Source organism: Cladophialophora carrionii (genome assembly GCF_000365165.1).
Source record: "Cladophialophora carrionii CBS 160.54 unplaced genomic scaffold supercont1.13, whole genome shotgun sequence".
Lineage (NCBI taxonomy): Eukaryota > Fungi > Ascomycota > Eurotiomycetes > Chaetothyriales > Herpotrichiellaceae > Cladophialophora > Cladophialophora carrionii.
The window spans coordinates 378,239-392,815 of NW_008481820.1; the positions used below are offsets into that span (position 1 = coordinate 378,239).

Consider the following 14,577-nt stretch of genomic DNA (forward strand, 5'->3'; position numbering starts at 1 on the left):
AGAACAGGACAGGACAGGACACAACAGGCCGCTGATGGCCATGTGGACGAGAATCTACACTGACGCCCTGACACATTTCGAAGCCCCTATCGCTACGTGTACATGCGGATCTCCTGCCGGTTGATCTCCCCACTCTCCCCCTCTTGCACCAGTGGCGGCGAGTACTCGCTGGTGCTATTGCTGGTGCCGGTACTGGGTCTCTCAGCTGACAGCGGCTGTGTGTGCATGTGCTCTTCGGCCACCTCGTCACGCGGAGGCGTCGGCAGATTGACCAACTTTTCTGCCGGCTCATCCTGTCCGAGACTTGCATCTGGTGTCGGTAGGACTGGTGGTGCAGGGTCAAGCTGTTCCTCGCCGTGCCCGAAGAAGTCATCGCGATGTCCACCATCGTAACGTTCATCATCAGTCGGACTGGCTGGAGCAGACTCGATCGGAGCTTCCACAACGAGCACTTCGTTCTCAGCCTCATCAGCTGGTTGCATGGAACTCTGTCTCTTGCGTCTCTCCGGAAGAGGTGGTTTGGGAGAGGATTTGGCCGGCGTCGACCCATCAGTCTCGGGACGCTTCGGCAACATTGGAGGCGGTACTGGCTTCCTCTTCGACGCCAGAAAAGAGCTAGATTTGGGTCGTTCGGGCGGAGGCAGCGGCATACCAGGAGGCGGTAGAGGCCTCCCACGACCCATTGGTTCTCTGGGAGAAGAGGCACCGTTCGAAGCTTCCTCGGCGGCTTTTGCTGCAGCTGCTTGTGCTTCACGCTGCCTGTTCCTCGCCAGCACTCCCCAACCCCATTTCTGGGCTGCCGCAGCCGCGGCATTGACAGAGGCCAGCGCTTGTTTCCGATCCCCACTTGTCAATGACTTCGCGCCGAACGAGAATTTCTTGGGAGGCTCCCTCTCTGCCTCGACCGTGGGCGGTCTGCTCTCATCCTTCGTTTCATTGGTCTCGGAGGGCGCCAGGGAAGCTCGGCTGGCATTCGTCGGCGTTTGTGGAAGGGAAGAGGATCTGCGACTCAAACGGCCAGCCTGTTCACGGTCGTCGGATGCGCCAGAAGTGGTGCTTGAAGAACGTCCTTTCATAGCCATTGCCATTGCCGACTCCACCGGTGGGGACCCGGCGGGCGAGTCTGGTCCTGACTGGTTGCTAGAGCTCGATCGTGCCGAGATATCCTTCAAGATCGTGGCAACGCTCTCGCGATGGGCACCGGCTTCTGAGCCTCGAGTAGGGGTGTTGGCGTCGGCATGATTGGTGGTGATGGTCGGATCGGCCGCGTTAGCGAACGAGGTCGATCGTAGTAACCGAGGAGTCGCAGAGTCCGGCCTGTCGACCGGCTCCGACTTCTTCTTGCCCCAAATCTCGTTCAACGAGGCCAGCGATTTCTTTGCAGCCTTCGCCGTGCCTATGCCGCCGTTATCACTCAGGGCTGGCATGCTCAACACTCTCTCATCTTTGGAGAGCACGGCGGACGTCGGGGTCCCCGAGCTGTCTGCTTCGGACAGGTCTTCGGGTTCCTCGTTGGGGATCTCCGTCGTCGTGTCTTGCGCTTCTCTCTTCCAGATACCACCCCGGTATTTCTGAGGCATCGTATCGAAGAAAGGTATATCGTCCCAGAATGGATGGACAATGCTCTCCGCGACGACTTCTCGGATCCTGCTTTCGATGGTACGGAGGATGAAGGTGTAGGTAATTTGCCGCGAGCTGACAATGGGTTCAATGTCGAGATCCAGTTGTGGCATCTTCTCGAACGTAAACCAGAGTCTGTTGGAGGGCGGCGGTTTGCATCTGACCAAGCCGTGTCCCTGTAGCTTCTTACAGGTGACGGCAAGGACCATATCCACCTCGCGGGCCTTGAAGCGCGCGCCCAGGTCGATGCGTGCCGTGGCGGCGATTTCGATGCGGAGGCCGCCGGTGTAGTTCACATCGGCTTCGATGGTGCAGTCTCCATTCACAGTGAGGTCTTTCAGTCTCGGGTTGGTGAAAAATGGGGCGCTGGTGCCCAGATCAATCTTCCGCAGGCCCAGCTTCGTGATGAATGTTGGCTTCTTGACGCGCGAGATCTTTTTGGTCAGCTTCTCGCGAAGGAAGCCTTCTATCTCGGGCGTTTTGTACAGAGCGAGGAACACACGGCCGATGATGGCATTGAGCCACCTCGTCTGAAGGTGCTCCTCGGACGAGTGAAGCTTCTGCACCAGCAGCACCGCATGCCCAACATCGAACAACTGCGGCACGGGCGGCTCGTCCGAGATGCCCTTCTCCTGGTTCTTCAGGATCGCATGGTAGAAGTCTTCCTTCTCCGACAGGCTTTGACCGAACAGAAAGAAGGGCATGGATGTGGCCGTGTCCCCGACCTGCGTCTGTTTCCGCCTCAAACGAATGGCATTGCGCTTGATCCACAATTCTCCCTCAGGTATGTCTTCCCCCCCAGCGTAGATGTCGACGTCGTGGTAGTCGAGCGAGATGACGTAGCGGACTTCCAGCTGCTGGATATCGTCGTAGAGCATGAGGTGTCCGTGCCTATGCATGCATTAGCCTCGAAGTGTCTGAGTGCGCCCCTCCCCAGACCGACCTAAGCACGACGTAGAAGACATTGTTCGTCTTCTTGGTGCCCTTGCCCGCGTTGTCCTTGTTCGGTTCGATCGTAGGCTTCTGCGATCGGTCGAATATACTCCGATACATGCTCTGGTAGACGCTCGGAGATTCCTGCGCCACCACGTCGCCAGCCGGAGTGATCTTGTCCGGCGGCTTGGTCAGGACCACTCCGGGCACATATTCTCGGCATACGGCAAAGTAGCCAGCAGCGACGTCTGTGTCGTGCCTGCGGTGGAACTGCTCTGCGAGGCTGTCGGTAGCGGTCTTGAAGGCAGCTTTGTCATCTTCGGCACGCACCAGTTGTGCAGGGTCATCGTCGAGCGGTGCTTTCGCGCTCCCGTTGTGAGGAGAAGGTAGGGTGTAGTAGGCGTGGGCCAGCACCAAAATAACCACAAGAGGTAGAAAGGTGAGGCCGCCGAGGACGTAGACGAAGAGGAACCATTGTAGGGAAGCCATGGGCTAGGGCGGCATTGGACGTGTTCCGGGCGTGAGCATGGTCAGCCGAGGGATCAGCAACAAGGGAAACGACTAGCATTAGAGCACCGAGCGTGAGTGAGAGAGAGCGAGCTGTCGATCAAGACAATGGAGTGAGTGAGCATGTTGCGAGCGACCGTGGCAGCAGCAACAGCGGCAGCGGCAACGCAGCGGCTCCTTCCTGGCGAATCGAGTGACGTATGCGCAACATGCGCGCACCACTCACGTGACGGATCCAGTCACGTGATACAGAGAGTAGACGATTCCCGCGAGCTCTTGTCGGGGCAGGCTGCCTACGCGACAAACCAAATCCGCGAGTAGTGATATTGATAAAAGGGACTGGTCTGAGGTTGATGATAAGCATACACACGGCTGTTGCTTTTGTATCAATATCGGACTGGACCGTCCATAAGGTACGCAGCATCCCCCCCAAACACCCCACCGCCACCGGTATCACAGAACCGGTTGAGCACCTTCAAACACATCTGCTCCAAGCAACCTAATCCTCACGGTAACTCAACTTGCGCATCTCGGCCAATCTCGCCTGTGCCGCTTCGAGAGCGTTCCTCAATTGTAGAATCTCGACCTGGCATGCTCGTCAGCACAATACACGACAAAGGAAAGGAGATACCAGATCACATACCTGCTGCTCCATCTCTCGAACCTTGAATTCGTGTCCGCTCAAGGTGGAATAGTCTTCCCGATCACCATCATCACGTGCCTTCTGTCGGATGATATCCTGCACTTGACGCACCAAGCTCCGGCATGCAGCTCCGACAGCGCGGCTGGCCTGTTCAAGACGATCCTGGGTCTGCGACATGAAGCTCGCCTTGACGCGCGACGCCGCCACCAGTTGTGCCGTCGAAGCAGCCACATCGTTCGACGCCACAATGAGCTGCTCCGGGCTGTTCCTCCCAGAGATGACACCGTCGGCTGTTTCAATCAGCGTGTTCGTCGAAGTAGCCACTGCTTTCGCCGCCGAGATCAGACCTTCGGTCCAGCGGTTGTTCTTCTTGTAGAACGCTGTCCTGCTCGACGACCCTCGTCCTTCGCGCACGATTTCATTTTGTGACTCGGTCGCCGCTTTGATCAATTGGGCGATGGCATTGGTGATGGCGACCGCCGCCTCCAAGATGGTATCGTTGACCTTGAGCTCATATGTCGAGTAGCCGTCGCGGGGCTTGTTCTTCATCTTGGCGAGACGTTGAGCCGCGGCTTCAATCGCGTTGGCTGCTTTGGTCAACTCATTGTCGACAAGATCCCCCAGATCTCCCGTCGTGCTGATTTTACTTCCTTTGGGTGCAAAGGCGTCTGCGAGTTTGGACAGTCTTTGGAGCTTCATGAGGACGTCGTGATTGCTGTTGATGACCACGTCGGATTTCTGCATCGGTTCAAGCCCCTCCAGGCGGAACGATTGCAGGTTGCGGAAGAATTGAATCGTGGAGAGCGCAGCTTGGCGGGCGGCGTTGGTCAACTCATCCCCTTTCTTCTCTTCGGTCGCGAACCGTGTCAAGCCTTTGGTGTTCGACAGCACATCTGCCATCGAAGCAGCAAAGACCGAGACCGTCTTAATGATGTCTGCGTGATCGCTGCCAGGTCCATCCGCGACAAAGTTGTTGAATGCAGTCGAAAACTCGGTCGCACTGGCTGATGCCTTCTCGACTTGAGACAGGACGTAGGGGGCGGTGGCGTTCTGGTTGCCGGCCTGCATGGGTGAGTCGAGTTCGTAGATAGCGTCGTCCACTCTCTGCACACCACTTTGAAGTACGGAGTCGATGATATCGTTGATCTTGTTGACATTCGTCTTGATCACCTCGTCGATGGCAGTGTCGAGGGCACCGTCGCTCTCGCCGTGGCCCAGCTTGAGCTCTTCCAGTTCTTCCAGTGCTTGTTCCATGCCCGACTTGTAGATTTCGATTTCGTCGTCCTTCTCCTTGAGCGCCGCTTCGTGGTCGTAACTGCGCTCGCCCTGTTTGGCACGCAAGTCATCAAGCTGCCGGGTCTTGGAACGGACCGCTTCCTCCAGATCAGCCATCTCCCGGTTGTACTTGGCCAACAGGGAGGAGATTTCGGATCCCTTTGCTCTCTCGGCATCCTCGGCTCGGTCGAGAGCGAGTCTGAGCTCGCGCTTCAGTTTCTCCACTTCTTCACGGTTCGAACCTTGGACGCGGTCTTTCTCATGCAGAGCCCGATCGCGTTCTCGGATCATGTCGGCCAACTCGAGGTTCTTGGTCTTCATCTCCCGTTCGAGTCGTTCTCGCCGTTCGATGGCCTCTTGGGCCGACGCCGCCTTCAACTTGAGGGATTTGGTGGTTTGCAGCAGGTCCAGATGTTCCTGTCTGAGCTGAGAATACAACTTGGCCAATGCCTCATACTTGGATCGCCACGTGTTGACCTGTTCTTGTAAAGACGTGATCTGATCATCTTTGGACTGTGACTGTAGCTGGTAGTTGTTGTTGAGCTGTTGTAGCTGTTCCTCGAGAGCCTTCATTCTATGATCATATTGCTGCAGCATCAGTTGATCCCTTTCGTACTGTGCCCGCGCATTGAGGTTCTCCCGCTCAAGCTCCGCCAGGCGGCCTTGTGTCTGAGCTGCATATTGGTCTCGGAGAAGCTGTTCTTGGGCCAGACGCTGCTGCTCCGCCTGCAACCTCTGCTGCTCTTCAAACTGACGCTGCGCGTCTTGTTGTGCAGCCAACTGCTGTCGCTGTTGGTCTTCCCACTGTTGTTGCAGCCGGCGCTGTTCTGCTTCATACTCTTGTTGTTGCCTCTGCGCTTCTTTTGTCCAGAAGTCTTCAATGTCCTTCTGATTGTCCGGGGTGCCGTTCTTCGCGACGGGAGACGGAGGCTTCTCGATTTCTTTCGCTGGCCGTCTCGGCAGGGCAGGTTTCTCGTCGTCTTCGGCGAGGAGGCTGGGAGGGTCTTGAGGCAGTTTCGGCACCGTGATGAGCGACGTGAGATAGCGGAGGTTGGAACACTCGTAGTAGAACTTGACGAGACGATAGTGCTGGCCATCGTACCTAGTGCGCAGCGGTTCCAGGGCTTCGTCGTCGCCAGTGGTGGTATGCATGGCTCGCAGCATGCTCGTGATGAACTTATAGATGCCATAGCTTTCCTGAACCAGTGGCACTAATGCCGCAATCCTGCACTCGTTGTTCGCGCCGCCGCGAAAGTGGGAGAAGATGAGTTTCTGGAAGGTGTCGATCTGGTCCTGCAGAGTCATCAGGTCGGAAATGGTCTCGTAGCCTTCGTTAGGGTCGTTGATGGATTTCAGGCTGATGTACTCTTCGTACTCGAAGAGGCCGTTAAACTCCGGGTGGTTGCGGTGGAAGCCCAGCTTGGCCAGCAGGAAGAAGACGTATTCTCGAATGAGCGGGCCGTATCCTCGCAGCCCTTCGCCCATGGCGCCGCGGGCCAGGCTCTCAATCCAGTTGACGTTCTGCTGCGCCTCTTTGACCGTGACGGGGTGGCCTTCCTGCAGCACCTTGTGGATGGTGATGAGAGCCTTGAATGTCTGCACCTCGTCGGCCATGACCGGCTGCACTGTTTCTGCGTCAGCACGTGACAGCCGGCTCGCAGACGGCGAGCTTACCCTTCATGCCCGCCCAAAAGGACAAGGACGAGCGGTGGTCCCAGGTGTAGACGATGCACGATCTGACATGTTTCCTCTTGGGCGCCGTCTCCTCGATGCTGGTAGCTTTGCGGATGTTGATGGCCAGATCAGACTCGGTCTTCGCCATGTCGATGTTACGACCGGTGCCGGTGGCAAGCGCAGGGTAGGCCATCTGGGAAGACGAGGAGGGAGTAGGAGGAGGATAGTCGTCAGCGTGTTGGGTCTGGCCAAAGCCGTCATAAATGGCACCTCTCGCACCGGAACGCCTTCTCCCAGCCGCGTCGTAGCTGGGTGGTACGAAGTACGCCAGCCTGACGGATTGCGCGGATAAGTATATGTATGGGAAACGAGAGAGCAAATGAGTGGATCTATCCCTGCAATGCTATGTCACACAGGCAGCACGATTTCGAATGGAAAGCTGCGGGTGCGAGTGTGAGTGGAGGGCGCGGGAAGGGAGCCTCATCACACTGGTTGCACGTGACAGTAGCGCTACCGCGCACAGCCACAAGCCGCGAAGCCGCGAGGCCGCGAAGCTCGTACGGTGAGCCACAGACCGTTAGCTTTACGGTGGGGCGCAAGGCCAAGACCACATTCGGCACGTGACAAAGATTTCTGTGAAGCCACTCGTGGCGACAATCCTCCTCATGTCGCCGTCCGCAGCCTGCTTCGTCCTTTCATCTTCGCACTCCGACACCTTCGTGCCTCGTTCCAAGCTCTTTACACCCCGAGGCCTTGTGCAGACATCCAAGACCCTTACCCTTACATTCTAGACAAGTACTATAACCTGGGCTTGGCCATATTCTACTCTTGTGGTGATGCTACGAAGCGGTTCAACAGTTCAATCCTACGCCCTGCACCTTCCTTGCTACTCGCACGAGCTTCCCCTCTATCACCTCGGCCTCCCCAACGAGCGAGCGGAAGCAAGAGGCATGCCGGCGATGCTGGGACTGGGTTGGTCAAAGGCAGAAGATGTCCCAGCCACTTCATGGTGACGGTGATTACCATCCTTCTACATAGATCGGATAGGGTCTGAGTGTAGAGAAGAGCGTTCTCGAGGTCAAGGTAGAGTGTCAAGAAAGGTGTCTGTGGTATGTTTCATGGCAAGCATGATCAAAAAGAAGACCAAAGGAGCATCAATCCATCATACTCTTCACGTCTCGTATCAGTGGCCCGTCTTTGCCGAACATATTTGGCTACAACTACAATAGCACCCAACACAAGCACCACCCTTCTCCCTCTCCCACCAGCGAATCGAGTGATGGCCGAGTGATGGTGCAACATGCGCAACACGCGCTTATTGACCACGGCCAAACACTGCTGAGACTGTGGTGCTGAACCCCTCAAAGCACAATGCCATCAATGATGGAAAGACTATCATCCAGTTCCCAGCCTATGTATACATTTCTTCAGTCATGAACCATCCGGGGTATCTCATGCATTAATCCGTGTCCAACGTGCCCTTCCTGTACCAGTGTCCCAGATGCCAACATAGACTCGTGAATCCTTCCAATGCCTGGGCTATGCATGTCCTCGTTCTTGTTTCCGTTCCCGTTCCTGACCCCGTCCCTGTTACCGGTCGTCAACCTAACGCATCTCCTCGTTCGCATTACCAGGCTATCGCCCCCGACTCCAGCATCGTCAATACAGGCAGAATGACAGCCTCTTCATGCGCAAGTCTCGCTTTCTGCTTCATCCTCGAATAGAACGCCGGACAGTCCTTGTTATCACAGCGAATCTCCTCGTTGCACCCAGTTCCCGTGCATGAACGACACGCCTGGGCCACCTGCGTCGCTTTTCGTTCTGCCTTCATCAGCCGCGATCGGAGGGTAAACATGCTTTTGACGGACTGCTTGGAGCAGCGCCGACACAGCGGTGCCGCTGATTTCACCGTGTTCATCCGTGCTCGACAGACTATACACATCGACGACTTCATGTATGACTCGATCGTCCGCTGGCGCGCGCCACCGCCACCTTGTTTCCCACCCGAGGAGAGCCCTGCTTGCCCGGCCTCGACCAGGCGGATGGGTCGATACTTGGGCATTTCGTCGTACCATTGGCGAACACTAGCCCCGACGAGATTGAAGATTCGCTCGAGCGGCGGAATGAGGTTCTTGGTGATATAGTACTCTGCATCAAGCGCCATGTGTGCATCACCGAGCAAAACTTCAGGCGCCACACAGCGGTCAATTAAGCGAGCCCCCGGATAACCCGTCACAACCACGTACGGCACCCGCTCACCGTACTGAGGCTCCAGCCGGGGGTCTTCCAGCATTTTCCGAGCGCTGATGAGTGCACCAGGGGGAGGCGGCCCCTTCGCGCTGTACGTTCCGAGCTTGACTTCGCGAGCAAAGCAGAAATCTTGAATCGACACCTTGCCGCGCATGATCTTGGCGCATTGAGCTTGGAAGTAGGCCTTGACCTGACTCAAATCCGACGTGCGGAACAGCATTTTGAGTGCAGTTTCCTCCATCTTCTGCTCGGCTGGAGTGCCATCGCGCCGGACAGTCTCGATGCCTTTGGCGTCAAAGTCCGGCACAGTCTGTGTGCGGCTCTCGTACTTGAAGCCCACATATCTCTTCTTGGCCAGCAAGACGCACGGGTGATAGACCTTCTCGAATTTGAGCTTGATGGGTCGTGGATTCATCTTGGTGATCGCGTCTGCGATTTCCTCCCCGATATCGAAGGCTTGCGCTCTGGTCCGTCCCTTGAGATACACGAAGAGACTGTCGGTGTCGCCGTACACCACTTCAGCACCCCATCGGTCGACGGAATGGATGAACGCAATGGCTTTTTCCAATGTTTCCCGGCCTGTCTGGACAATGCTGTCTGCGATCTCCGAGCACGGCATCCGCCCAGAGAACGAGGCTGATGTGTATCCGTACGTCACGTTGGCGATGAGCTTGAGCGCAAGCTGTCTGTTATTCAGCAACCGCTGCAACGCCTTGTCGTCCTTGTCGACTTTCATGCCGCTCTTGACCATGACGCGCGTTTCCAAGATTTCGCTCAGCATCTTCGCCAGCAGCGACTTCCTGATTTCGGGTTTGGTGTACATCATGCCATTAGGGGAAACATTGATGTAGTCCTGCAGCAGCTCCACTATCCGCGATTCGCGACGGTAACTCGTGAAGCCCATCTTGTTCATGCCCCGCCAGCCGACAATCCTACCCAAGAACGTCGAGTAACAGTAGTTGTAAGCAATCATGACGCTGGGATACAGACTCTGAAAGTCGAGGACGAGCATAGGACTGGTGTAGAAGTCGCTCCGAGGCTCCATCACAAGCGGCAGACACTCCAACGCATTTTGGCCTCCAACTTGCCGGCGACTGGGCGATACGAGCATCAAATTTTCAGCCTTCGCGATCCGGAACATCAAGGATTCGACCTTGAATTGTGATCCGCGCGAAATGACCGAGAACCAGTCAACGCCCAGCAGGCGGGCCTGCTCGCTGGTTCTCGACAACAGCTCGTTGGCTTCGAGAATCTCAAGGTCAAACTGCGCCCTGGAGCTGAAGTACTCGATTACTCTGGCCTGGTCACGAGGATTCTGGCTTTGGTACCACTTGGTCAGGTCCGAAAAGCTGTAATGAGGTATCGTCTGATGCAGTACATGGAAGACGACGTTCTCCATGCTGTAACCCAGCAAATTCAGCTCCCCACGCATGGCCCTCCAAATATTGATCGTATGTCGTCCAGTGACTCGAACTGTCGAGGTATGGTTGAAGCCCCAGCGGTCATCCTCCCTGCCAAACCTGCCGTGGGACTGCGATTTCATTCTGGACAGCTCATCGCAGTAATTGAGGCCATACTTGACGCGCGCCCTTTCAATGAGGTATCCCCATGAACTGTTGTGGACTTCGTAGCCGGTCAAAATGTCAGGATCGTATGTCCGGACAATATCCACCAAACTGGTGAGAACGTCAAGTTCAGTAGCTTCCTGAGCCACTTCGTATGGTACACTGCGACCAATCTTCCTGGCGGTATCCGGTTCGTTAGCGACAGCTAGGATGCCGACGTGGACTCCTTCTTTGGAGCCATTAGTCTCCACGTCCTCGTCATCGCTCTGCACACACCAGAATAAGCAGGCGACGGCATCCAAGTCAGGATTTGGCGCCAGAGACCCGCGGGTGTTGACGTGAACCTCCAGGCTCATGATGCTCATGTACTCTGTTTCACGTTGTACGCTCGTACTGGGCTGCACCTGAGAGTATTTGAAACCGTGCTTGTTCTTGGGCGTAGGGCCATCAATCTGGGAGAGCATGCGTGTCTGCAATCCTGATTCCTTTGGAACGGGCGGCTTCCTGTCCTCCTCTTCCAGCCAGGCAAGCACATCGATATTGCGCGGTGGGGGCTCACCAATAACCCATTCGCGTATCCTGCAACGCTTCCGTCTTTGATTGTCTCGGACCTTCTCCGCAGCAAAATCAATCAACACAGCAGGCTTTCGGCCGAATGTTGCTGAGGATGTGCCGGAGGGATCAAAGTCTGGCAGGTACGGAATCGTTGCGCTTCCGAGTTTGAACTCCCGTCCTGCATATTCTCTAGCTCGACCCGGAACGTCTTTTTCGTTGCTGTAATATGCTTCCTGGTAGATCGCGTCTGGTAAACCAGACTCCGACATGGTTGATTCCACGTCCCCGAAGCTGGGTGGACAAGGCTGAAAAAGCACCAAGGTGTTGCCATTAGCAGGCTTCTGGAAATCTTGCAGCTTGACATTGAGTGGAGTTGACGAAGAAGTGCTCCGGTCCGTGGTAGGGGTTTTCGATGTGGTAGCAATCGAGGGCGCAGGAGTCTTGAATGCTGGAGAAGTCGCAGGAGCTTTGAACGTTGAGCTCTGAGAAGAATGTGGAGAGGCGTTGCTTTTCTGACTCAGGCGGAGGACCGTAGCTGGATCATTCGAGTTCTTGACCGAAGGAAAGGACAGGGTCGATTGCTGGGAGAGATTCGCCAAGGAGCGGGCTTCCCGACGGACGTCCTGGGGCTTAGACGCAGACGAATGCCCTTCAAGCGCTCTAGGAAGCCCTGGGATGTCTTGTGTTTCTTCCTGAGTTCGCTGTGCCGAAGGGACCGCTTTGAGTTTGATGAAGAAGTCGGGTTCCTCCTCCGAAACATGGGAGTCGGAAAGGAAATCTTCCTCATCAACAAAATATTTGTATTTCTTCCTCGCTCTAACTGAAGGAGTCTTTGCGAATCTTGGTCTCTTCGCGCCTTGCGGAACTTTCGTCTCCCTGGTGGCGCTTCCATTGTCGGGCTCCGTCGGCATGTGAAAGGCATCTTCGTCCAGATGGCCCTTATCAGCAGCAGGTCGAATGCCGTACATCTCGTACTCGGCGGAGCTGATAGGACTCGAGACTAGAAGATCCCCTCGAATATGAGCCTCGTGATCAACACCGTTGGCTTTGCCAGACCCGCCTGAAGCACCGTTTTCCGAATCTTGTGGGTCCTCCACACCCGACTCTGATCCGTCTGCAATGTTCTCTTCGCCAGAAGGTTCGGCCATGATGCTCTCTCCATCCTCAGCACGTTGATGGCTGCTCGAGCGTTCCGCATTTGCCGAGTCTACCAACTGGAGTCGTCCAGGGTAGAGATCTTCGACACTCTCCAGAGCTGTCCGAACAGTGTCTCCGAGTGGGACCGGTTTCACAAAGGTATCAAATGAGAGCTGCCTCTTATCACTTTTGTCGTACTCGTCAGCCACGACCTGAGCGATCTTCCCCCGGAATTCCTCTTCATGGATCCAGCCGCCTGCGGCGGTGTTTCGGGGGTCTGCGGACATTGAGATGAGTACCTCGGGAGGAAAAGGACTGCTGTTGAAATCTCTCAACCCCATCCTGATCTTTCGGCGTCGAGTCTCGTCTTTCCACAGACCCGCCATGCTTTGCACCAGCTTTGCGCCGGTCGGAATAGGATGAAGCCGCTCGATGAAGTCGTGATGGAGTGGCCGCTCCTGCACGCCGTTGCGATTCAAGATGTCCTTGACATGCACATCCACTTCCAGGGCACAGTGACTCTGCTTCGGAAGTCGTTCTGACGGAGAAATATCTGCTGGGGGAATCGACAAGTCGTGCCATTGATGCAGCGGATTGGTTATCTCGGCATAGCTTGGGACAGGAGCGCGGAATTTGACCTTTGCGCAGTCAATGTAGCTGCAGCCGTACAGGTTGTAGTCGCACATCCATTGCGCAATGTACTGCAGGTGGCTTTCATAGGGCTGCAGCACTCGCTTCATCACGGCGCCTTCCCGCAGCAGATCAGCCAGCCTCGTCATGTGCAGAGGATTGAGCAAATAGATCTTAAGGTAGAACTTGTATCCCACATGGTAGCCATAGAACGGGACACCCTTGACCAACGAGATATGGGCAACATATCGAACCTTGCCTTCGTAGATGTTCTGCCGATAGCTCGTGGCCAGGGCATGGTCAATCGACAGCTGGAGAGTGCGGATTGCCACATCTACAGCTGCCGGAGCCAGACTGCCGCTGTACTCAATGTATGTGTACTGAAACGCGCCATGGATATGCATCAACGCCCTCTGCCCCGTCGGAGTCGCGCCAAAGACACGGATGACTGATACGCGAGGTCGGTCGAATAGGCTCCCACCGAGGGGTACGGGCGGATCGAAGTCATCGATCGGGGAGGCCTGGTAGTGGTCCACGCAGTTCATGCGGACTCGGAAGGTGTCCATCTTGGATGCGATCAGGGAATCGACGCGTTCGTGTCATGTCGGAGGCGTCTCGTCGTGCATGCGGCTGCATGTATGCAAGTCAGACATATATGGCATATGGCCGGTGCAACTCGGTTTGCTCTGAACGTCCTTGGGATACTGTACGCGCTGAACGTATCTAATCGCGTGGAACTGGTGATTGTTGTCTGCCAGCAACGAGTCCGAGTACGAAAACGTGACTCGCACCTCATTGGCGGATCTGGAGTGAATGACGATCAGTCAATGGAGCCGGAAAAACTGTTCGGAACGGGGATCGGAGAGAACGTCCGAAGTCTGGATTACTAAGCAAAATCAGGAGAATCCTATCGGAACCCCAAGTACGGAGCAGTTGTTCTCGACTCAGGTGTCAGTAATGCTTCCTCGTTGCATACAGAATGCCAAAGGTGTGCTGATGTTTCTATAGGATGCAGGCTACATGCTCTGACAGCGAGTTCCATGCTGAGGGTTTGGCCATGCAACTTCTCGATACGCTGGCATAATTTTTTGCTTCCAGAATCGTCTCTGGCGCCCTGAACCCCCAAGCACCCTTTGGTGGATCTTACTCAACGGTTGTACGAGTATCAAATGTAACGTGTGGGAAAGGGCGCGGTTTTGTGTAGCTCCACCAAACCACCAGGGCACTAAGGAGCGTCCAGCGCTGTCGTTCGATTGTCCTCCCTGAGGATGCAGTCACACCCTGATAACAACCGAGTACTACATCGACTGCTTGTCGTTACCACCGTCAAGCTATAAAAGCCGCCGACGCCGTGGCGGCTGGTGCGCCTTCTTTCCAGACCGATATGCATCAAACACGGTCAGCTCGTCAACACAGCAGCCATGCGCTTCATTTCCGAGCACACTCCAATTCCAGTACCTAAGGTCCTTTGCGCTGTCACTCATAATGGCCACACATACGTCGTGATGAGAAGGTATCGAAGGTGACATGCTCGGGAACAGATAGATAGAGCACAGCCATGAGTCACAGACAAAACTCCCTTTGCAGCTCAAGGACATGGTACAAGAAATGCGGAGCATCCCACCTTCACCAGACCAAAGTGTACTCGTAAGCACAGTAGCACAATCCTAAACCTGGGGGGCCAAAGTTGCAGCCAATCAATGGTACCCGGTACATATACTCTGTACCCCGGGAGTTTCTACCTGACCTAGTCCTCGTTCATAACCCCCGAGACTTAGACCAGGTTGT

At 55.6% G+C, this 14,577-nt stretch overlaps 3 protein-coding genes across 3 annotated transcripts; all 3 read right to left on the reverse strand.

Moving 5' to 3' along the window:
- Nucleotides 1-92: 92 nt before the first annotated feature.
- Nucleotides 93-3,042, reverse strand: G647_10288 (uncharacterized protein; the record flags this gene model as incomplete). Its single annotated transcript, XM_008726279.1, has 2 exons — nucleotides 93-2,511; nucleotides 2,564-3,042. The coding sequence occupies 2 exons, from the start codon at nucleotides 3,040-3,042 to the stop codon at nucleotides 93-95; spliced, it is 2,898 nt and encodes a 965-aa protein (XP_008724501.1).
- Nucleotides 3,043-3,559: 517 nt separating this feature from the next.
- G647_10289 (uncharacterized protein) lies at nucleotides 3,560-6,845 on the reverse strand (the record flags this gene model as incomplete). The annotated part of the gene is made up of 3 exons (XM_008726280.1): nucleotides 3,560-3,646; nucleotides 3,704-6,603; nucleotides 6,653-6,845. 3 exons carry the CDS (start codon nucleotides 6,843-6,845, stop codon nucleotides 3,560-3,562), a joined length of 3,180 nt encoding a protein of 1,059 aa, XP_008724502.1.
- A 1,434-nt stretch (nucleotides 6,846-8,279) lies between these two features.
- G647_10290 (uncharacterized protein) lies at nucleotides 8,280-13,355 on the reverse strand (the record flags this gene model as incomplete). Its single annotated transcript, XM_008726281.1, has 1 exon — nucleotides 8,280-13,355. The coding sequence occupies one exon, from the start codon at nucleotides 13,353-13,355 to the stop codon at nucleotides 8,280-8,282; it is 5,076 nt and encodes a 1,691-aa protein (XP_008724503.1).
- Nucleotides 13,356-14,577: the final 1,222 nt, after the last annotated feature.